The sequence below is a fragment of the Notothenia rossii genome (genome assembly GCF_949606895.1).
Source record: "Notothenia rossii genome assembly, chromosome: 5".
NCBI classification, from domain to species: domain Eukaryota; kingdom Metazoa; phylum Chordata; class Actinopteri; order Perciformes; family Nototheniidae; genus Notothenia; species Notothenia rossii.
Window position 1 is genome coordinate 4,602,310 of NC_136903.1, and position 23,882 is coordinate 4,626,191.

A 23,882-nucleotide genomic window follows, 5' to 3' on the forward strand; every position below is an offset into this window, starting at 1 on the left:
GCACGATGAGCGACAAGGATAAGTACTACGGCACGATGAGCGACAAGGATAAGTACTACGGCACGATGAGCGACAAGTCCAACGGCACGATGAGCGACGAGTAGAAGTTCAACGGCACGATGAGCGACGAGTAGAAGTTCAACGGCACGATGAGCGACGAGTAGAAGTTCAACGGCACGATGAGCGACGAGTAGAAGTTCAACGGCACGATGAGCGACAAGGAAAAGTTCAACGTGACGACGAAAAGGAAAAGTTCAACGGGACGATGAGTGAGGAGACATTCAATACTGCATATAATAGATTGATCTTGTCTATTTTGAGTACCTTGGAGAGCTTGATATCTGAGATGTTATCTTGGTAACAATATAATAAAACGTCTATACATTTCTTAAATAACAGCGTGTCAATCCAATGTTTGTATTGCAATGCTTGGCTCTTATCATGCATAAATCTTCCCTTAACAGTCCAATAAAAGCTCATCTGGACTAGAAAAGTCTTTTAAATTGGTAAAAAAAAGCCACATTCATACCACCACTGTACCATCCTTGAAAAACACAATTTCTTGAGTGTTGACTATTTTAAGTCTTTTAAAAGTATGTGCTTTATTTATAAATGTTTACATGCACTGCCCCACCCCCACCAGCCAGTTTTTGAAATTTGTCTAGTATTATGTAAGCAATAAAAAGCATAGTAGGGGCCCTTTAGAGCAAAGACACCCTGATATAAACATTTGAACAGTAACTCTCACTCAATAATGAACCAATTATACATTTGGGGTTGACAAATAATGAAGTTTCTCTTTTAAAATACATACATTATATTACAGTGGAGTTGAATATGTATAGCATCTAATAGAGAATTGTCTTTAATGTTGGCACATCAGGAAACTTGGATTGATTGGAAGTTGAACGCAAACTAAAAGCTTTAACGGGTAAACTGCAGTACCTAATGGCTTTTATTACGTATAATTTAAGTGCTTTATAATGTCATTATTTCTGTCATTGATCCCCGACAGGACGGTATGAAATGTTGCATGGTTAGGGCCAAACCTCTCTAGACATATATAGATATATATATATATATATATATATATATACAGTATATATATCTAGACACACATATACAATCTGACACGAGGTAAAAACTCGATTAAACATGTTTTGAAAACATCCTTCCTCTTCAGAAAACAAAAAATTCAATACAAAAATTAAAATTAAATGAACAACTCCCTCCTGTAATACTTGATTCTGATTGGTCGATTCGAACATTTAAGAGGTTGTTTATACAACAAACTGCTGTAAAACACAACATGCCCATTTGCTTATTCCTTGCAAAATATAAAAATAAAATGGGCAAAAATAACTTATAGTGCACAGGAAAAACATTGAAAGTGCTGTAAAGCAGAATAACCCTGTTTTCTTTTCTTCTACAACATATGTGTTTTCGGAAGGGGGTTGTAAAAGGTTTTAATTGAATTTTTAGTTTTCTAAAGAGGAGGGATATTTGGGATAATTTATATAATTTCTAATTGTTTTTAGGTAACAATATAAAATGTTAATAAAGATATTTGTGTGTCGGGGGAGTGCTTTTTATTTGTTGTCGTTGATATACCCTCTCAAATGCAATATTGTTTTACATGTGAATTTAAAATGATGGTCTCAACGAATCATAAATGCACAACAAGCCCCATGAAAAAACTCCTCATTCTCAGAGTTTAATCTCAGATAAATGATGTTTTCCTCTGTGCAGAGAGACAATCAGTGCTGATCAGCAGCAGCTGCTGGAGGTTTCCCTCCTTTAAAGCTGGCTGGTGCTCAGGCAACACTCTCTTGGAAAACTGCAGAGATGGCAGCTGTTTGGATGCTCTTCTGTGTGCTGACTGTTTGTCTGGCCAGAGGTATTTACCTGTTTGATAATTGTGTTGAAGATGAAGGAGTAAGGTTTGATTTAACAGCATGTTTCCTGTCCACAGTCTCTGGTTTTCCAGCTGGTTAATATAAGCTGCAGAGGAGACTGAGAGTTGAAAACATTTGATTGTATGCAGTGTTTCTTTTCTCTGTCTGACACTAACCTTTAATTATAATGTGTCCTACAGATCTGTCTCCCAATGAGATCTCCTTAAAGAAAGCCTTTGCACTTTTCCGGGCGATGGAGTCCATGTTGGAGCAAGACGCTGGCAAAGGTGAGCTCTAAAGGCTAAAAAGACAACAGTATGTGTTGCATAAAAGTGGTGTAAAAGATCTGAAATCTGGGAAATGTATGATTTAATTTGAAAAGCAGCAATAGCAAGTTAATAATGTGTGTATATGAGCTAAAACAAACCACTTGCATGTCTTTTATAAGTTAATGCATCAATGTTTGGTTGCTGAATTTGCTGCCAAAGTCGCTCATTTTTTACAAAAACAGGATGTATTAAGTAACCAAGCCCTTGAGGAACTATTAGAGAATAATTCATGCTGTGATTTCAGAATAGAGAACATCATTTATTGTCTTGACGTCCATCATTTATGACTCAAATGTTTTTTCAGTACTCCATGAAGTAGACGAGCAGTTGTGGAACGGAACGATGAGCGACGAGGAAAAGTTCAACGGAACGATGAGCGACAAGGATAAGTTCAACGGCACGATGAGCGACAAGTTCAACGGCACGATGAGCGATGAGTACAAGTCCAACGGCACGATGAGCGACGAGTACAAGTTCAACTGCACGATGAGCGACAAGGATAAGTACAACGGAACGATGAGCGACAAGGATAAGTTCAACGGCACGATGAGCGACAAGGATAAGTTCAACGGCACGATGAGCGACAAGGATAAATACTACGGCACGATGAGCGACAAGGATAAGTTCAACGGAACGATGAGCGACAAGGATAAATACTACGGCACGATGAGCGACAAGGATAAGTCCAACGACACGATGAGCGACAAGGATAAGTTCAACGGCACGATGAGCGACAAGGATAAGTACTACGGCACGATGAGCGACAAGGATAAGTACTACGGCACGATGAGCGACAAGTTCAACGGCACGATGAGCGACAAGGATAAGTACTACGGCACAATGAGCGACAAGGATAAGTACTACGGCACGATGAGCGACAAGGATAAGTTCAACGGCACGATGAGCGACAAGGATAAGTACTACGGCACGATGAGCGACAAGGATAAGTTCAACGGCACGATGAGCGACAAGGATAAGTACTACGGCACGATGAGCGACAAGGATAAGTACTACGGCACGATGAGCGACAAGGACAAGTTCAACGGCACGATGAGCGACAAGGATAAGTACTACGGCACGATGAGCGACAAGTTCAACGGCACGATGAGCGACAAGGATAAGTACTACGGCACGATGAGCGACAAGGATAAGTTCAACGGCACGATGAGCGACAAGGATAAGTCCTACGGCACGATGAGCGACAAGGATAAGTACTACGGCACGATGAGCGACAAGGAGAAGTACTACGGCACGATGAGCGACAAGGATAAGTACTACGGCACGATGAGCGACAAGTCCAACGGCACGATGAGCGACGAGTACAAGTCCAACGGCACGATGAGCAACGAGTATAAGTCCAACGGCACGATGAGCGACAAGGATAAGTACTACGGCACGATGAGCGACGACAAAAAGTTCAACGGGACGATGAGTGAAGAGACATTCAATACTGCATATAATAGATTGATCTTGTCTATTTTTAGTGCCTTGGAGAGCTTGATATCTGAGGTGTTATCTTGGTAACAATATAATAAAACGTCTATACATTTCTTAAATAACAGCGTGTCAATCCAATGTTGGTATTGCAATGCTTGGCTCTTATCATGCATAAATCTTCCCTTAACAGTCCAATAAAAGCTCATCTGGACTAGAAAAGTCTTTTAAAAAAACTCTCATACTCCATAGGATTAGCATACATTGGCCATGTCAGTAAAAGGGAGAAGACTAAACGTGCACTGTTTTGAGAAATGTTCATTAGAAAACCTTGTAATCCTTCCAAATGCAGCCTTTATTGCAGGTTAGTCTGATGTCCATATGCACTTCTATGTGCTTAGGTGTTTACATTTTTACTAGCTTAAGAATCCCCAAGGTTGAAATTCAAGATTTTTGCAAATAAACACCTGTCATTTAGTTATTATTCTGTTTTAAAATATGAATGGCGCAAATTGTAATTATTTACATTAATAATTGTCTTAAAATGCAGTATGTAGCACTTTAAAAGTGGACTTAAATATTTACCAAGCAGCAGAAAGTAATGCTCCTTCAAGTCGGGGAATAAAGGGATATAAAATCATGATTTATTTAATATAAAAGTTGGACATTTTAAAACATTTAATTTCCCAAGTAGTCATTAATCACCGAGGGGAATCTTAAATATTTTCGTGAGGAGGTAAAGAGCAGAGTGAGCAAGTTACCACTCATCTCCTTGTTTCTTCACAAAGTTTCTGTGGGAGCCTGGCTTGTTTTAGTTTCTCGAGGAAGTAGAGTCTTTGCTGGGCCTTTTTAACCCGGTGTGATGTGTTGGAGGTCCTTGTAAGATGTCCATATTGCAACCACTATCCTGCTACAAGATCCTCCTGAAATGTAGAAGCTGGCTTTTTTCAGGGTACTCAAAGAAAGGTTCCAGAGTGCTAACCATCACGCCATATACATTTTCCACAATGTATACAAAGAGATGCTATCTTTACGCAGAGACTCAGACACGTAACTAACTCATCGCTCTACCGCTTCACCTTCAACTGAAAACTGCACCGGTATGCGCCAAGGTCATAGTTGGTTGAAACAAACAGAACAATTTCCTTTGAAATCAGTAGAGAGGCAATATTGTGCTCAACATACCACACCTCTCCTATTACTTGGCTGTGGCCCAAGATGTGTTGTTTTGGCTCCTCGAGTTACTCAAAGAGCTCTTCCCAAATCTTGACAATTTCCCCAGCCAGGGTCAGTAGAGTAGAGTGAACTGTTGTTTGAGGATAACTTTCCGCATCAATACACAGACTGAACAATTTAAGCTTGTATGCACACCTCCATAGCTCAGTTGGAAGATTGGAGGACTCTAGGTTGATAATCGCAGCAACGTTTGCATCGGCTACACTTTAGCACTTGTGATAACGGATGCATCGTCTTATTTAAATATGGCCTTGTGAACAGGGTTCAAATGGACAGAGAGAATCTGCTGATCCAAAGCATTTACAATTAGCAGAGGATGCTTTCGATCCATCGACCTCTGGGTTGTGGGCCCAGCACGCTTCCGCTGCGCCACTCTGCTCGATGTTTAGAACCCCAAGGCTGGCAAAAAGGTACTGTACTCATTGTCGGCCGTTTCAATTTTCAACCTTGACAAAGGCAGCGCATACCAGATCCAATCGTTCTTCTTTGTGTGGTTTTCAGACCCCCCCCAATAAAGCAAAACTGCACGTTTCAGAGTGGCCTTTAATTGTGGCCAGCCTAAGGCACACCTGTGCAATAATCATGCTGTCTAATCAGCATCTTGATATGCCATACCTGTGAGGTGGGATGGATTATCTCGGCAAAGGAGAAGTGCTCACTATCACAGATTTTTTCAGATTTGTGAACAATATTTGAGAGAAATGGTTATTTTGTGTACATCTCATGAAAAATGGGAGCAAAAACAAAAGTGTTGCGTTTATATATTTGTTCAGTGTAGTTAGGATGCCACCTGGGCGCCTCCCTAGGGAGGTGTTCCAGGCACGTCCAGCTGGGAAGAGACCAAGGGGTAGACCTAGAACCAGGTGGAGGGATTATACCTCTTCGCTGGCCTGGGAGCACCTTGGGACCCCCCAGTCAGAGCTGGTTGATGTGGCCAGGGAAAAGAAAGTTTGGGGCTCTCTGCTGGAACTGCTACCTCCGCGACCCAACCACGGATAAGCGGGAGAAGATGGATGGATGGATGTTTTGGTGTTTATGGCGACACGACATGACCCATTGAACACATAAAGCAGAGATTTATATTCTCAACACTGAAGGTCAAAGCACGTCATCTGGACTGAACTCACATGGTGTTAACGTCACGACTGAAAGCTGTCCCTATCTGATAATACAAAAAGTCCTCAACACATAGTTTGTCATGTATTATTTTAGGTTAAGACAAAATGTTATTGATATTTCTGTGAAATTCACAAGATACATGGGTATCGGATAATCCAAAAATCAGCTCCTAACGTCTATCGTCTATTCCTTGACCTCTGAGTGAAACGTCACGGGGTTAAGGGATAGTGGATAGGATAATTCAAAAGGATTTAGGAGAAGAGACTGCTGTACTTTAGAGCAGGGGTTCCCAAACTTTTTCAGCATGAGACCCAAAACAGAAATGTTGTGGTCCTAAGGGACCCAAGCTCAAATAATGTCATGATTTTCCATAATATCTACATTTATAAACAAAGAATGCAACACACCATGAATTTAAAATGTAAATGAAAATATTTATTTAATTATAAAAGTTTAGGTTTAGGTTAAAATTAGGTTTCTCACCATAACAACCTGCCCTTTGAGCTTGCCCAGAAAAAATAAGGATCAAAGCAGAAAGACGAAACATGGGACGTGCAGTCAAGTATATACAGTACAAATCAAAATTATACAATAATCAAAAGTGCAATATTAAGTTTGTCGCTAGCTCAAAAACTATGTACACACCATTTTAAACTATTTTAAATGAACAAAGAACAAACATGTTGTAAACAGAAAGGGACAAAACACTAACTGAAGTGCAGTCAAGTGTATTCAGTACATCACAGGCGAAACCACATTTAAATGATCAGAAGTGCAACATTACATTTGTCACTAGATCAAAAACTATGTACACACATTTTTTAAACACTTTTAAATGAACAGAGCTGTTTTAAAACACTCTGAGAGACAAAGAAACTCCAACACTTGGCAACTGATTCACTTTTTTTTTGTGGAGGCTGACTTGATAGGATGCCCTCAGTGCCCCTCTGTTCCCTTGATAGGATGCCCTCAGTGCCCCTCTGTTCCCTTGATAGGATGCCCTCAGTGCCCCTCTGTTCCCTTGATAGGATGCCCTCAGTGCCCCTCTGTTCCCTTGATAGGAGGCCCTCAGTGCCCCTCTGTTCCCTTTGAATGCCTGAAAATAACAGAGAAGATATCATCATTAACATTGCTGGGTTATTGGGTGATTTTTAAAACCAGCCGGCGTACGCTGTATACCCAATGTGGACCTGGCAACCGCATTTATATTGCATTACATTACATGTTACTTGTTAGACGCTTTTATCCAAAGCGACATACATACTCAATACTGTGGGGAATCCCCACAGAATGATTTTGACAGGGTTGTTGCACAAAAGATCCAAGCGCGCACAGAAGAAATCTGAGAGCAAACATTTCACGAGCGCACAGAATTAGCCTGAGTGCAAGGAGAAGGTTTTAAACTGGAACACAGGAAACAAGCGCAGCAATATATCTGAGTGCAAGCGTACAGTTTGAGCAGAAGCAGAGCAAATCTAAGCGCAAGCAGGCACTATTTGAGTGTGAGGACAGGGTTTGAGGGAAAGAAATACATATTCTGAAAGTGAAATCAATAAAGTATGCTCTCAAATTTAAAGACCACGCTCTTGAATAAAGATAAGGAATAACCCCCATATGTATTCCTATGTGCATCACACTGCAGCAGTCACGTCCGTGCGGCTGATACTTTCTCTCGCTTTCCTTCTCATACTGCCGGTCACTTTCCCTCTAATCTTCCTGTGGTTATTGTTTCTCTGTTTTTCTCCCGGCCGTTTTAAAAACATTTTAGGCTAGTGAAAGTTGAAACACCGCTCTATGCCGCTGCAGAATGTAGTGGACTCGCGGCAGCGAGTAGAGGACGAGCGAGAGCGCGCAGCTGGCGGTCCGCTCCGGGGCTCAGTCTGCATTTCATCCAACTTTGCATTAACGAAACAATTTCACAACAGACCCTGACAAACTCACAAACACATAAAACAAATGATTCAAATGTGTGACTTACTTTTCCACCGTCAAAACACTGCTTCTTGAAAGACTCTTCTTTGCAGATGAAAAAATCCTTCGATGTGTCCCGATGCAGAGGATGTTTTGTTTGGAGATGCCGGTCCAATTTATTCATTTTCAAGCTTTCGTTACTGAGCACCTCTCCACATAAAACACACTGAGGCCGCTCCTCTCCATTTCTAACAGCTTTTGTGAAGCCAACGTTTAAAAACTCCTCTTTGTATCGTCTTTTTGCCATCATGTACGATCGGGATTAATCAACAGACAATAAACAGAAAGCACGAAAACTTTCGCGGGGGACGCGTCAGATCTGATACAAATACAATCTTTTATTTTTAGTTTATTTGTATTTAGAAAATTAAATCATTCAATATACAATGCTATATTGCATAATTTCATTTTCAAAATAAAAAATAAAATACAAAGATTATACAAAAAATTGTATTTGCAACGCAGCCATCAGCTCTGACGCTGTGTGTGTATAGCAATGCATTTAACTGGCGACCCAATCAAAACGGGTCCGCGACCCATTTTGGGTCGCGACCCTGAGTTTGGGAAAGGCTGCTTTAGAGAATCCGACTGCACTTTCACTATCCGACGTGTTTATGGTGCGCCAGCGGACGTCATTGTGTGCGTCTGCTGCTGTGGGGAGACTATGGAAACTACAGTTTTCTATACAACGGACTACAACATGGATGTTTAATAAGAACGAGGGACTCATCTAGAGACTCTGCACCGTGCTCTGATGCTGTTGTTTTATGCTTTATGGACAACAGAGAAACATATTCTTCATGACCAAAGTTGGAATTGAAATAAAAAAGGAAAGTGAAATTTATGCTCGTCACCCTCTCCCTCCGGTCCACATTAATACAAATGATCACAATACGTATGATTGTATGAAAATATCTTAAAATAAACACAAATGTATTTATTATAAACGTTAGTCCTTATCATCTATCACTGTGTATATCACCATTCAAACATCTTTTAAAAGTTGAACAAACCCCACACAGCTCAGTGAAATGTTGACTTTATTTGATCATTTCAGTAAAAACTAACGTTCATATTTCTCTTTTTGATTATAATACTGATGAACGTTCAAAACAAAGCACTTTGGCAAGTTACCACATACGTTTTAAAATGCTTAATAAGCACCGTAACTTTCATGATATCATTTCTCCGTCGTTTGTTTCCGTGAACGGCCGACTGTTGTGACGCAAATGCTGCGGCTGCAAGGCATTGTGGGGCAGCATTTTCTCCTCTCCTTTCCGTTAGGGAGGTCCAGTGGTTCCTAAGCTAAAGGAGGCTATAAAGGAAGTTTGAAACCTCCTTTCCTTTCATAAATTTTAGAGAATTGGAACGGCACTCATTATGGCTGCCACTGAGGGACGTCCGGGTCATGTCACTCGGTTAGGAAGGTTCCTAAGCTAAATGGACTATTCGACTGGAGCCATGGTGGTATATTTAACAAAAAAATCTACCATTGGGCTGCTGGTGGTAAGAGCTGCCAGGTAAGAGGGTTTGAATCTAGAGCACAATAAACATTGTAGGCAATGCCATCCCCTCTTTCTCCTCTTTTCAACCCTGCATCTCCAATGAAGTCACTCTCTGGCACAAAACATATCTTTAAAAATAAATAAATAAATCAGCACTACCTTTACCTGCTGTCATTTTTAAGTAATAACAAATATGAATCAATAATTATAATCCATTACAATGACATTATTTTTGAAATGGGCCATTGTGCAGAAAGAGTACTTTTACTTTAAATTAAAAAGTAGAAAGACATGAAATGGACATTTGAAATCTCTTCCAGGCGGAGGAGTTGAGAGAGCCAGAGTTATTTGTAACCACTGCAACATTGAATTTTCTTATCACTGGACTCTAAGGGTAACTTGTTCTTCTATAACTAACCAGATGAAAAAAAGCTAATGCCCTAGCAGTGGCAGATAGCTTTGGTTTTATGTTGGATTTAATTACATGAATGAATGTCTAAATTGAAATTTACAAGAAATATTTTAACTGCTATTGTGTAAAGGGAATATTTCTGTTAAAAATCACCTTATTTGTTTATGCACTTTTGTTCATATAGCAGTACTTTTAAAATAAAAGTGCACAATACACTACTTTTGGATTAATTATTGAATGTTGTGCATAACAATGCGGTTAACCCAGAACATTGAAAATGTTAATCGTTGCCCAGCAGTAATAATCTATAAACAAACAGATTACAAGCGCCGCTAGTGTAGTGGTATCATACAAGATTCCCATTCTTGTGACCCAGGTTTGATTCCCGTGCGGTGCATGTGTTAATCCAACTTCAAACAAATAAGTGTTTATTTGGTGTGGGTTTATGATTCTCACTTAGGTTGCGAGAGGTCCAGGGCCCAAATCAATACAATAACAAAAGACGTGCGCCGCTAGTGTAGTGGTATCATACAAGATTCCCATTCTTGTGACCCGGGTTCAATTCCCGGGCGGTGCATGCAAGACGGTCTGAAAAGACGGTCTTATTTGCCCCCTCACCTTGAGCATCATTCATTCATCCAAAAGTACAATAATTGTCACAATTATTAAATAACTTTAAACAATTATTTTCCCCAACACACGTTATGTTTAGATCAGATGTGTGGGTCAAGCAACGTGTAAACCATGTTGTAAACAAGCCTCAACCCCAAGTGAGCTTGTAGTCTTAATGTTAGCGTGTGTGCTTAGCTGTAAACCGATCGGATGGGTGACCAAAACGTCCCTGTTTTCCAGGCAAAGTCCCCGTTTTCGGTGGCCGGTACCCGGTTGAAACTCCCGAAAATGTTCCCGTTTTTGAACGTGCGTTAAAAAACAGAGGAAGGTGAAATAAAATGTTACATGTCAGTAAAAACAGAGTAACAGTGTTGTGCCTTTTTGTAGCGTTAGCGTATTTCTTCTTCTACTACTTCTTCTTCTACCTCTTCTACTACTTCTTCTTCTTCTTCAATGTACCTGCCCGCGAGATATTGGACAAAAGAAACTCGGCTAGTAGTGTCAACTAAATCAATAGTATTACAACAAAAGTACTTTAAACAAGTTAAATTGCGAATGTATGTTCTCAATCGCCAAGTGGGATTGAATATTACATTAGTTTAGATGTATTGTCCCCACGGGGAATTCATTTGCACAGCTCTGTTGTGGTAATCTGTATTATATAACCCGTATTGGTACAATGAGCGACATCTAGTGGCGGATTGTGGAACATTGATTTGATTTTTCTCATGGCAGTTATACTGTAGAGACAAACCAGGGGACTTTACTTTTAATCTGTGTCTGTCCATTTGGTGTAGTATTTTATCCAATATTAAATTTGGTTTATATATTAGTCACTTTCTTATGAAATGCCAGGTTTTAGGCCTTGGTCTGAACATTCAATCCTGGAAATAAAAATCAACCAGATACATTTTTCTAGATAGATAGTAAGTAAGTACCATCTGTATAGCAAGACGAGTTAAGGGATAGAGGAGAAAAGGTTATGATATAATTACAGAGCCAATTTATAAATGGAGGAAATCAATATTAGTCTGTCAACCAAAGTGCAGCCATCTAATAATGTACTATCTGTTGTTAAAGATCAGAGGAAAAGAACAGAACGAGAGGGGTAAATCCAGAATACAAATAAAGAAGCAAAGATATTGTAGAGCAGTGAGAAGGAAAAAAGCTTGGTGTGTCAATTCATTACATTGCCAGTATTTTTCGTTGTTGTGAGAAAAAACAAATCGCCCCCTCAGATTTTTTAACAGCCCCCTCAGTCATTTCATCCTGGAGCCGGGCCTGAATATGGGTTGAGTAGGGGACAGAAGAATAGAGAAAGGTACAGAACTCTGAAATGGACATTTTAAATCTCTTCCGTCAGAGGAGTTGAGAGAGCCAGAGTTATTTGTAACCACTGCAACATTGAATTTTCTTATCACTGGACTCTAAGGGTAACTTGTTCTTCTATAGCTAAGATGAAAAAAAGCTAATGCCCTAGCGATTTTGAAGACGATGACTACAGGTTTTTGATGCCACAATATTAAGGATACACAGGGCTCTCCAACATCTAGGAAAACCAAACACACTGTAATAGTCAATATATTGATAGTTATATTATATATAAAGAAGCACAATACAAGTGCCGCTAGTGTAGTGGTATTATACAAGATTCCCATTCTTGTGACCCGGGTTCGATTCCCGGGCGGTGCATGCAAGACCGTCTCAATATGGGTTGAGTAGGGGATGGAAGAATAGAGAAAGGTACAGACCTCTGAAATAGACGTTTGAAATGTCTTCCGTCGGTGGAGTTTTCAGAGATTCCCAAGTGTTGTAGGGTTAGGGTTAGGGTACAATGTTTGAGGTTCCTGTAGTTTACTTCAGATAATACAAAAAGTCCTCAACAAATAGCTTGTCATGTATTATTTTAGGTTAAGACACATTTTATTGATATTTTTGTGAAATTCACAAGATACATGGTGGTATATTTAACAAAGAAAATGACCATTGGGCTGCTGGTGGTAAGAGCTGCCAGGTAAGAGGGTTTGAATCCCGAGCACAATAAACATTTTAGTCAATGCCATCCCCTCTTTCTCCTCTTTTCAACCCTGCATCTCTAATGAAGTCACTCTCTGGCCCAAAATATATCTTTACAAATAAATAAATAAATAAATCAGCACTACCTTTACCTGCTGTAATTTTAAAGTAATACAAAATATGAATCAATAATTATAATAAATAAATATAAGGTGTCTGCCGCCTGAACACACTGAGAACACAGATGAGAATAAACCCAAGTCCAACATGCCTTTTGTGTAACTGAAAAACAATAGTTTTTTATGTATACATAATTTACGAGAAAGAAAAGAATATCCTCCCTTTATAAAGTATAAGTCAACTGTTAAGTGACCTGGTGATATCCTTAAAGTAAATTATGATTGTCGATATATAACAACCTTGATATGTGGAAGGTTGAGTAGGAGGGATTCATCGCAAAATTATAACATTTGTAAAATTATTTAAAAGATGGTCACAAAAAAAAGTATTATTATTGTTACTACTTTTCTGTTTACTGGGATAAAAAAAGCATGTTGCTGTTTACTGTACCTCACAGATGTTTTGATCTGGTTCTCCTTAATTGTATGAACTAAACTGCATTGTCAATTACGATTTAAGGGAAAACATATTTGTTTGTTTTTGACATCACAAATGTTTCTAGTCAGTCCGTGGAAACCAAAAGCTGTGTTGTATTTTCCATAGAGCCATAACTTATTATATAATGTGATTATTAAAAACCATATTGTTTCTAAACATTAGCAAGTAGTATTTCAGTGTTTTCAACATACCTTGTGTTTAAAACTGGAACTGTAATACAGGAGAACATAGTTTACTTTAAAAAGGAAATGCAGTTTAGTTTAATAGGAAACATTGTATGGAAGAGAAAGGGAGCTAAAGTGAAGGAAGTAGAATATCAAATTGTTGCCCCTAAAATATCTTAAATACAAATCAAAATCAAGTTAATAATGTTTGCTTTTCTCTTTTTCTGTCAACTGTAGTATTTCAGCTCCAAAACACAGAACCACTAAGTCATTTAAATTCTCTGAGATCGATGGTATTTGTAGTTTTTGCAGCAGAAAGGATTATGGGAGTTGAAGTGTTGGTGAGGTCTCAACCGTTGGAGAAAAAAAGGCCTTGTTGCTCTTGTAGTTCCTCCTCCACTCCCTCCTGGTGACGGGCCACTGAGAGGTGGAGCTACACTGAAATAGGAGAGCTTCAACTTCCCAGAAATGAAAGTTAAAGTTTGTCTGAGCGACACAATAGCTCCACGTCTCTCTGTTTCTCTCTAAAGGAACACTCGACTGAATCCAGCAGCTTTTCTCAACAACACAGCAGAATCTCTGCCAAACACTGGTGAGTAAACTCCAGACACAATCACTAACTAAATATTTGAACACGGTTTAGTTTAATCAGAATCTGAGGCTGGTACGTCTGTTCAGACATATGAAGAATATATGCCTCCCTCAGACTCTATAGTACCAAAATACATTACATTGTATAGCAAGTAAGTACTCAGGCTGCTTTAAATACAGTTTCTCTTTAATAACAATATAAGTAGCTATGTCATATGAGCAGGGTAGCCATATAATAATATTGATTCATGTGTAATGCAACAGTCATGAAGGGATCATTTTGTTTTTTAATGGTTTTCCATTGAACTTTAGTATGATTTTACATATGCCAATGTTGATATTAACATTCCGGCTTTGGATGAAATCACTGCAATAATAAAAAAAAAATAGTTTATCGTTGTTTTTGTGTAGTAATAGGAAATAGTTTTACTTTTATTGAAATAATTGCTACAACTATCAAAGTGACTGTCAGCAGGCAGGGATCAGGGTGAGGCAGCCTCCAGAAATGAGGTCACTATTGTGTTGTCACGAGAGGTTGCATCATAGAGGGCATTCCCTCTCGGTGGATGAAATAGGGACTACAACTCCCAGAATCAGCTGGGCATTAGGGAAGATGGCTGCTGCCCAGCTGATGAGTATTTACTGATTGCTCCATTGAGCACAAAGGGGGGAGGGAGAAAGGGGAGAGACAATGGTTGAGGTTTTATTTACTTTCGAAGCCAGAAAAAGTCCTTAGTTAGATTAATCCTTATGTTTTGTTTATAAGTAATGATTTAAGTGTGTGATGGGTAAGAAGACGAAAATACACCTGATTAAGTTGGAAATCGCTGCCTGCTGTCTTTTAGTCTTTGCACCCACACCTCAAGCTGAAGATCCCTGCCTCTTTAGACATTACAATATAATAAAACTCAGTGTTACATGCATGACTATTGTGCTTCACTCATCATATTGATGTTATTTCTCTCAACCTTCCTGTGTCACTGACAGCAGGTGTGCAGAATAGCTGTAAACATAGTGCAGAAGGGATTTACAGGAGCCACATGCAAGGTCGTTTAGGGGCAATACAAATAATAAATAGGCCTATAACTTTATTAACGAGTTTTGGCTGTAATAATAAACACAATGATGATTGTCCATGATTATACATTTACATCAATATTCTCTTGCGGGGTAGAAATACTCTATCATTTATTGAAGTAAAAGTAGTAATACCTAAATATGGACATTTACAAGAAAAATTACAAAATAATAAAAAGAATGTCCTTTTTAACTGTAAAATATATTATATCATTGGATTAAATAAAGGCCGGTCTGCTTTATTTACAGTGCTGTTGTCCAGAAACTCTGTCAGAAGCTGTCATGAAGTGGCTTTTTTATTTAGTTTTATGCCACACTTTTACCATACACTTTTTAGATCTTAGTGGTTTTTAACTTTATATTTTAACCGGATGAAAGACTTAAGCCATCCGATGTATGTATTTTACAAGCTCAGCAAACGTAGTCTTTAGCTCGCAGCAGCTCCGCCCTGTGGCAGCCCGTTAATTTAGCTTTGTGTGGTATACCCCAAAAATTGTACAATTATTTGTGTATTTACTTTTATTTATTTTTGCTAAACACTGAATTTATTGTTTTGAAAAGCTCAACATTATCTGTATTTATTTTGTTGACATTCATATCATTTTATGGTTTATCTGTACTGTTTGAGAAACAGTAATAGTAAGTAGAGCCAAGGTGGAACCTTTGGCAGGTGAGCGGTGACACCTGGGTTATTTTAGGGGGGACACTTCCGCCCCCTCCTCAGAAGCAATCTAGACGATCAATCGGATCCTGTGTCTAGTTCTTGCTGCTGCACTTTTCTGTTTTCTACAGGTCAGTACCAGTGGCGTAGCCACCATAGGGCCCACCCAGTTTACTCATTGGCCCACCTGTCATTTAAAAAAAAAGAAATATATATATATATTTTTTAAAATTATTATTATTATAAAAAAATGTATTCACCCATTGAGAATATCCAAGAATTCAAAGTGAAATTCAAGTGAACAAATATCGATTTTAATTAATGTTGTATTTTTTTTATTCTCTGAACCAAACTCATTTACGGTAAAAGCTGATTGTTGGTTCCGGCGCGAGCCATAATAACGTGAGAGAGGCAGAGAGCTGCCTGCAAAATAAATGATGAATCAAAGTTCACTTATGAACTTTGTTCTTTAAAAAAAAAACAGACCCCGGCAGAACTGTGTGCACACTGCACAGCGCTGCAGCATGTCTGAGCGAGAGAGATCCAGCGTGTCTGTGAGGCCCCGCCCCCGCACGCAGATGAGAGAGAGAGATCTCTTTTAAAATATATTGAAAGTTAGAAACGGAGATGGTTAGATAAAATGTGAAAGATAACGTTTATGTAGCATTTCTGTATTGTCGAAATTATTACATTTATAACGGGTTAAAATCAAAGTGAATGGCCTGCTGCTGCTGAATGCATGGGGTAATTGACTGGAACAAGTTTTAAAAGTTATTACATCGTTTCAGATAATAATAATAAATAATAAAGATAATTCATTCTATTTATGGGCGCCTTTCAAAGCACCCAAGGACACCTTACAATTCATAACATATTCCAAGGAAAGGTTTTAAGACAGTACAAAGAATGCAGTCCGGGTGATGTTTTTTATGTGGGGTGCAGATGAGAGAGCTGTCCAGAATGACACCAAGATGTTGTGTTTGTGCTCTTGATAAGCCATTAAAATAAAAATAAAAACAGTAAAATACGTGTGTCCTGTTCACCAAATCATACCCATCTGTTATGGAAAAATAAAGTATTCCAAAAGTATTCTAAAAGTAATCTGCCACCGGTACCGGCGGGGATTGTTGTTAGCTTCTGATGCGCAGAAGAAAAATCTGGCCCACCCTATTTTTTACAGGCCCACCCTAAAGTACATTTCTGCCTACGCTACTGGTCAGTACATGATGAAAATGATCGATGTTAACTTGTGTAAATGAGATATAATGTTAGAGGTGTTTAAGAGAGTGTGTCAGAAAGTTTTGAGCATGTTTGACATAGTAACGGTATTTTAAAAATACTAAACTGTCGGCAACTATAGATGCCGTTTTCGGGGGCTTCAGCCGCGCCATGTGTAAATGTGGCCTGAGCGAAGGCTCGCAGGCAGGTTAGCTGCTGCGCACGGGTAATATGTTTTGTTCACCTGAGCAAAGTCTTGCAGGCACATCGCCTTGTGTTTTTTTGTTTATTAACACTGACAGTGTGACAGACACTGACAGTGTCACAACACTGACAACACTGACAGTTTCACAGACTATGTGAGCTCCATAATATGTTATATTTGGTAAAGATAGATATATTGATAGAAAGTATTATTTGATAGCGTTATGTGTTTTATATTGACTATGTTGAATTTCTCCTTGAGATACAGTAATTGACTGACATAGACGGATAACTTAAATGGAGAAATGTGATATGTTTGTAAAGTACAGCTATTTGAATGTAACTGTGTACTTTGAATTTTGAATGAGAAGCAATCCAGATGATCAATCGGATCCTGTGTCTAATTCTTGCTGCTGCACTTTTCTGTTTTCTACAGATATCATTTATTTTTGCTGTGGTACCCAAGCTTTTGGGACCCCTAACATTAGCATATAACGATACAACGTTCATGGTTGTGTGCAAGAACTGTGAACTTCCATATTCACAAATAAACAACAGTATCCGGTGCTTGCATACTTAATCCCGGGAAAAGCAAAAGATGATCGAAGGCTTTATATCAGTATCTGCAGACCAGGATAAACATATATCAAGTATGCAGTCGTCTTCTCTTCCCGATGGCCCTCTTTCCCTCCTTCCAAACTCCTAAAAATTGCATCTTGGACTCTGCTACCACCTTTCATTGGCTAGCATCACTGAGTGCTGGTACCTGAGCAACTTCTGCTGAAACCGTGGACCCGGATGATGCGTCGCCACCTACGACAGTTCCATCCGAGCCAGAAGCTGCATAGGTTCGCACAAGAGCCAGACCCAAGCACTCTGTTCTGAATTCCACACCGAATCAGACCTCCCGCTTCATTCACCCGACCTTGCCTGAGGTGGTTTGTGGTGGTAAGAAAGCTTTGGTAGGGGCTACATCACAACATAGCCTACCTCTCTCAAACAATTTTTCGATTATCTCCGATGAGGTAGGGGGCCCCCTACCATCCGGCCTGGACTCCTCTCGGGTCATGGCTGGTGCCACTGTCTCCCCTTGACCTGTCGCTGGAATTGACCGGACGGCTGCTCGGTCCATCTCGAGACAGCTGAGCGGAAGCCATGCCTCCTCCCACCGCAGGATGCTGAAGGAGGCTGTGATCAGACGGTCTGGAGGCGTCCCTCGCTCGGAACCAGCTGTGGACCATACAGCCAAGACTGACCGCATCGCCTCAAGCCACCGGTCCGGATGCCGCTGTGTCCGATGCCGCTGTGTCCGATGCCGCTGTGTCCGATGCCACTGTTGCGTCACATCAGCCACCTGCCCGGACACCCCCTCTTCAGCCACTGTCCTCATCAAGCAGTCAGGTAACCAGCCCTCCACATTCCTCCTGTGTGAACCCACAGTCACACTTTACTCGGAAACTTTTCCCTCCAACCACACTATTAGATGGGGATTCCATAATTAGGAATGCCTCCGTCCTCAATCAATCGTTTAAACTCCATATCAATCCAAATTCAGGAAACTCCACAGTACAGAAACTGCACTTACGAAAGTTGTCAATGATCTACTCCTTGCATCAGACTATGGCTCTGCGTCCATATTGGTGCTGCCTGGCCTTAGTGCAGCGGTCGACACAGTTGATCACAACATTCTACTCCATCGCTTGGAAAAAACATGGAGGACTCACTGGCTCTGCTATTTTCCTGGTTGAAATCTTAATTAACTCTGCTCTTCAGAACAAAAAAAAGTGAACTATGGTGTCCCCCAAGGTTATGTGCTTGGCCCCATCCTTTTTTCAATCTACAAGCCTCCCCTTGGTTTACTAATTTATCATTATCAATTAGGTTCCCATTTTTATGCAGATGACACTCAGCTCTACATTTCCATTAAGCCGGAAAACTCTCAACTAACAACTCAAAAATGTCATGAACGAAATCAAACTATGGATGTCATCAAATTTCCTCCAATTAAACATAGAAAAAACGGAAAAGTTGCTTCTTGGACCAAAACATGTCAGGGACAGATTGTGCGACCTCAGCCTAAACATAGCTGGTTCAACCATCCACCAAAGCCCATTCACTAAAAATCTTGGAGTTATACTCCATCCAGATCTGTTGTTTAAAAATCACATCAATGACATAACAAAAACAACTTTTTTCCACCTTCGGAATATTTCCAAGATTCGTCCCATGCTTTCCCTAGCCGATGCTGAAACTCTAGTTCATGCTTTTGTATCATCTCGGTTGAACTTCTGCAATTCACTTATTTCCGGCCTACCCAAATCAACAACCAACAAACTACAACTGGTTCAAAACACAGCTGAAAGAATATTAACCAGAACCAGAACCAGAAAATCTGATAATATCACCCCTTTTCTCATTTCAATGCATTGGTTCCCGATTCACTAAAGATCAGACTTCAAGATTTTACTGTTAACCTTTAAAATCTTACATGGACTAGCATCTCCCTATTTATCATCATTAATTACCCCACACATGTCTACCAGGCTCCCACAATCCCATAATGCCAGTCTCCTTTCCTTCCCCAGAATTCACAAATCATGGGTAGGTGGCCGAGCCTTTTCCTTCCGAGCACCTCTCCTTTGGAATCGTCCTCCCATTCAGCTTCGAGATGCGGATTCCGTTGATTCCTTCAAAAGCAAACTCAAAACCTATCTCTTCGCGTCTGTCTTCCTTGTCAACTAGTTTCCATCATTAGCATCACTTCTGTCTGGTTTTACACACACATGCCTTTATCATATGGCACTACTTATGTTGTTGTTCATAATGTTTCAATAATGTTTGTGCTATGATATTTGTATTTTTCTTTTCTTTTTGATTTAGTTTTCTTTGTAAAGCCCTTTGAGGTAGTTTGGGTGATTTGGGGCTATAGGAAATGTTGATTTGATAATAATTATTGATGCATCAATGTGTAGAACATGTTATTGTAATGCTTGGTAAATTACCCTGAGGTTTATTAAATCATCATTTAGTTGATTATTTTATTTCGTAATATCTGCAAAGTAAGAAACTAACTATCAACTATTAATTTATTTGAATGAAGAGTGCATTGGGTCCCGCTGACTTTGTTGTGGAGAGTTATAAATAAAAAAATATAAAAGAAAACTCAAGTACAGTAGGCTACCTGAATACATCCTGTTTGTGTGTTTTCTTTCAATACATATTTTTGAATTAATGTGTGTAAATTCCTCTTTATTAATTCAATAATAATTATATTAAGGCTCAACAATATAATATCATATTGTTTTCATTTATCATTGTTGTGAAAAAGATCTCTATGTTATCAATTATTTTCTTGGCTTGGTGATTTCCAATAAATAACACTGAACTGCACATCGGGCTGTTCTTCACTCAGTTTCTATTTGTATGGAATCAGGACGATTCATAGTTTGATTATTTTTAAACAAACTTTATTTAATGTTTTTTCCAACACTTTTGTCCCCAGAGAGACATGTCTGCTGCCAGCTACCTGCTGACTGAAGATCAGTTTCTGTGCTCCATCTGTCTGGATGTGTTCACTGATCCAGTCAGCACACCATGTGGACACAACTTCTGTAAAGCCTGCATCTCTGAACACTGGGATATGGATGTCCAGTGTCAGTGTCCCAACTGTAAAAAGTTATTCCACACAAGACCTGAGCTGCTGGTCAACACGTTCATCTCTGAGATGGCTGCTCAGTTCAGACAGTCAGCTCAACAGAAAGCCAGCAGCAGCAGCTCAGAGCAACACGTTGTCAAACCAGGAGAAGTTCCCTGTGAGGTCTGCACTGGAACCAGACTGAAGGCCCTGAAGTCCTGCCTGGTGTGTCTGGTCTCCTACTGTGAGACTCACCTGGAGCCTCATCTGAAAAATGCAGGCTTCAAAAGACATCAGCTGATCGACCCTGTGGAAAACCTGGAAAGCATGATGTGTGTGAAGCACGATAAACTGCTGGAGCTGTTCTGTCAGACCGACCAGGTGTGTGTCTGCATGCTCTGCACTGTTTTAGACCACAAGACACATGATGTTGTTCCTCTGAAAGAAGGATATGAAGGAAAGAAGGCTGAGCTGGGGAAGACAGAGGCTGAAATCCAGCAGATGATCCAGAAGAGACGACTGAAGATTCAAGAGATGAGTCGCTCAGTGGAGCTCAGTAAGGAAGGAGCAGACAGAGAGATAGCAGATGGTGTTCAGGTCTTCACCGCTCTGAAGGAGTCTGTTGAGAGAAGCCAGGCCGAGCTCATGGACACCATCAAAGAGAAGCAGAGAGAGACAGAGGAACAGGCTGAAGGTTTCATCAAAGAGCTGGAACAGGAAGTCTCTGAGCTGAAGAAGAGAAGCTCTGAGGTGGAGCAGCTCTCACGCTCTGAAGACCAGCTCCACCTCCTCCAAAGCTGCACGTCCCTGAACGCTGCTCCACCCACCAAGAACTGGACAGAAGTCAGGGTCCGTCCACCTTCATATGAGGGGACTGTGAGGAGAGCTGTGACTCAGCTGGAGGAGACGCTCAGGAAACAGATGAAGAAGCTGCTTGAGGTGGAGCTGAAGAGGGTCCAGCAGTCTGAGGTGGAGGTGACTCTTGATCCTGATACAGCACATCCCAGACTCATCCTGTCTGATGATGGAAAACAAGTTAAACTTGGTGATGTGATGAAGAATCTCCCAGACAATCCAGAGAGATTTGATTACTGGGTCAATGTTTTAGCAAAGCAGAGTTTCTCTTCAGAAAGATTTTATTACGAGGTTCAGGTTAAAGGAAACACTGAGTGGGAGTTAGGAGTGGTCAGAGAGTCGATCAACAGGAAGGGACACATCACACTGTCTCCTCAGAAAGGTTACTGGACGATAGTGTTGAGGAATGGAAATGAGTACATAGCTTGTGCTGGTCCTCCAGTCCGTCTCTCTCTGAAGTCTCAGCCTGAGAAGGTGGGGGTGTTTGTGGATTATGAGGAGGGTCTGGTCTCCTTTTATGATGTTGATGCTGCAGCTCTGATCTACTCCTTCACTGGCTGCTGCTTCAAAGAGAAACTCTACCCATTCTTTGGTCCAAGTCTTAAGGATGGTGCTAAAAACTCTGCCCCTCTGATCATCTCTCCTGTCAATCACACTGAGTAGAACAAACATTTGATTTTCAACAGAAAGATTCACTCTCACTAAATGTAATATACTGCATGTATATCATTGGGAAAGTGAATTGTATATATTTTTTGATGTGTTAGCTTCTGATTCTGTACTTTTGAACCAGAAGAATGAACAAAGTCCTTGAATGTAGGGGTGTTGATCTCCAAACTTTGTATTAGCACCTAATCATAAATAGGAAGTGTTTCATAATGGCACGAGGAAAACACATGCATTCATTAGAAACTGCAAGAATATGTTTTTTAAAAGGATTATTAGTTTTAAATATTGTAATTTAGGGGAACCTGTAAGAGATTGTTATCTGGTCTATTTCAGGGCAAATTTAAGGATTATGTTTTTATTTGTTTTGTACACTTTTTTTGTAACATTCTGATTGTATAATGTTCAGCTGCAGTGGTTTTACAAAGCGAAGAAGAAAAAGTGGTGTCTCAATCTGTTATGTTATTTTCATTTCATATTTTCCAACTCTCTATAGACGCTTTGTATAGTTTAAACATATTCTCAATTAAATAAAAAGCTAAATACATTTCCCCTGGATTTCTGTCTTCCTTGTTTTGTTTCCCTCTCAAGTAATTTACAAATACCTCAAATGAATCAAGAAAGGTGAAAACGTGAAGGAACTTTAGTCAATTTAAAATATGGGTAAAGCTAATGACATTCAAAGCTGGAAAAACGTGTAAAGAAGTCTTCAGTACAGGCAGTTTAACCCTTTAATTGCTTTTTTCTAAAGTTTCTAGGTTGAAATGACAAATGCATTGCCCATTTATATATTATCAAACCGATATTTCATCTTTATCACCCCCATATAACACTGTAATTACACCATTAGTTCACCGACATTACATACATATAACATCAATATTACACAGCCTGTCAAATCACTGTATCCCACAAGATAGAGAAACCAACCAAGAGGCCTTATTATGCTTTTTGGGCTTTTCCCTTTCGTCTAGTTATATCGTTTGTTTTGCATGTTAATGGTCTGCAAAGTCTAAAATCCCTGTGTTTCCCTCCAGAGGGAGTTTCTCTCCCACAAACTCTCCCCCCCCCCACCTGAAACACCTCAATTTGACTCATTTGTTTACTTTCAGAACATAGTTACATCACTATGACATCAGGAAGGACTCAAATAAAGGTCTTGCCATGATTCATCTCTGAACCCCAGAATCAAAACTGTGTTGTGCTCGGTCAAAGACCAAAAAAGAGTTGGGGTTTTCTCAGCTCATACACACTCTGCCTCCTCCTTCTTCCAGATTAATCACTGGTCCAAACTTTTGATGTTGCATCCATCTTCCTCCGGCCAGTGGACGCTGTGGTCGATCTCTGCTGATAACGTCGAATCACAGAAGGTCTTAATAAGCAGAGGCGGTGATGTAGACGGCTGCTGAGTCTTCTATAGATGGACAAGACAGCAGAGAATGAGGCCTGGACACAGTTAGTTATCTTTAATACAGCATTAACATTCTGTCATTATTACAGATAATGAAAGTTGCTGTGACAAATGAAGGACGTCCTGTAACTCCTGAACCACCTCCACAACCAATCTGTTGTTTGCAGAGGTGGAAAGTTAGGGTTAGGGTTAGGGTTAGTACAATGTTTGAGGTTCCTGTAGTTTACTTCAGATAATACAAAATGTCCTCAAAA

At 39.9% G+C, this 23,882-nt stretch overlaps 2 protein-coding genes across 2 annotated transcripts; both read left to right on the forward strand.

Moving 5' to 3' along the window:
• The first annotated feature begins 1,808 nt into the window (after positions 1–1,808).
• Positions 1,809–3,783, forward strand: LOC307039393 (uncharacterized protein). Its single transcript, XM_079681418.1, has 3 exons — positions 1,809–1,897; positions 2,096–2,182; positions 2,529–3,783. The coding sequence occupies exons 1-3, from the start codon at positions 1,846–1,848 to the stop codon at positions 3,746–3,748; spliced, it is 1,359 nt and encodes a 452-aa protein (XP_079537544.1). The 5' UTR covers positions 1,809–1,845; the 3' UTR covers positions 3,749–3,783.
• A 9,917-nt stretch (positions 3,784–13,700) lies between these two features.
• On the forward strand, positions 13,701–22,775 carry LOC307038443 (E3 ubiquitin-protein ligase TRIM21-like). Its single transcript, XM_079679839.1, has 2 exons — positions 13,701–13,903; positions 20,565–22,775. Exon 2 carries the CDS (start codon positions 20,571–20,573, stop codon positions 22,212–22,214), a length of 1,644 nt encoding a protein of 547 aa, XP_079535965.1. The 5' UTR covers positions 13,701–13,903; positions 20,565–20,570; the 3' UTR covers positions 22,215–22,775.
• Positions 22,776–23,882: the final 1,107 nt, after the last annotated feature.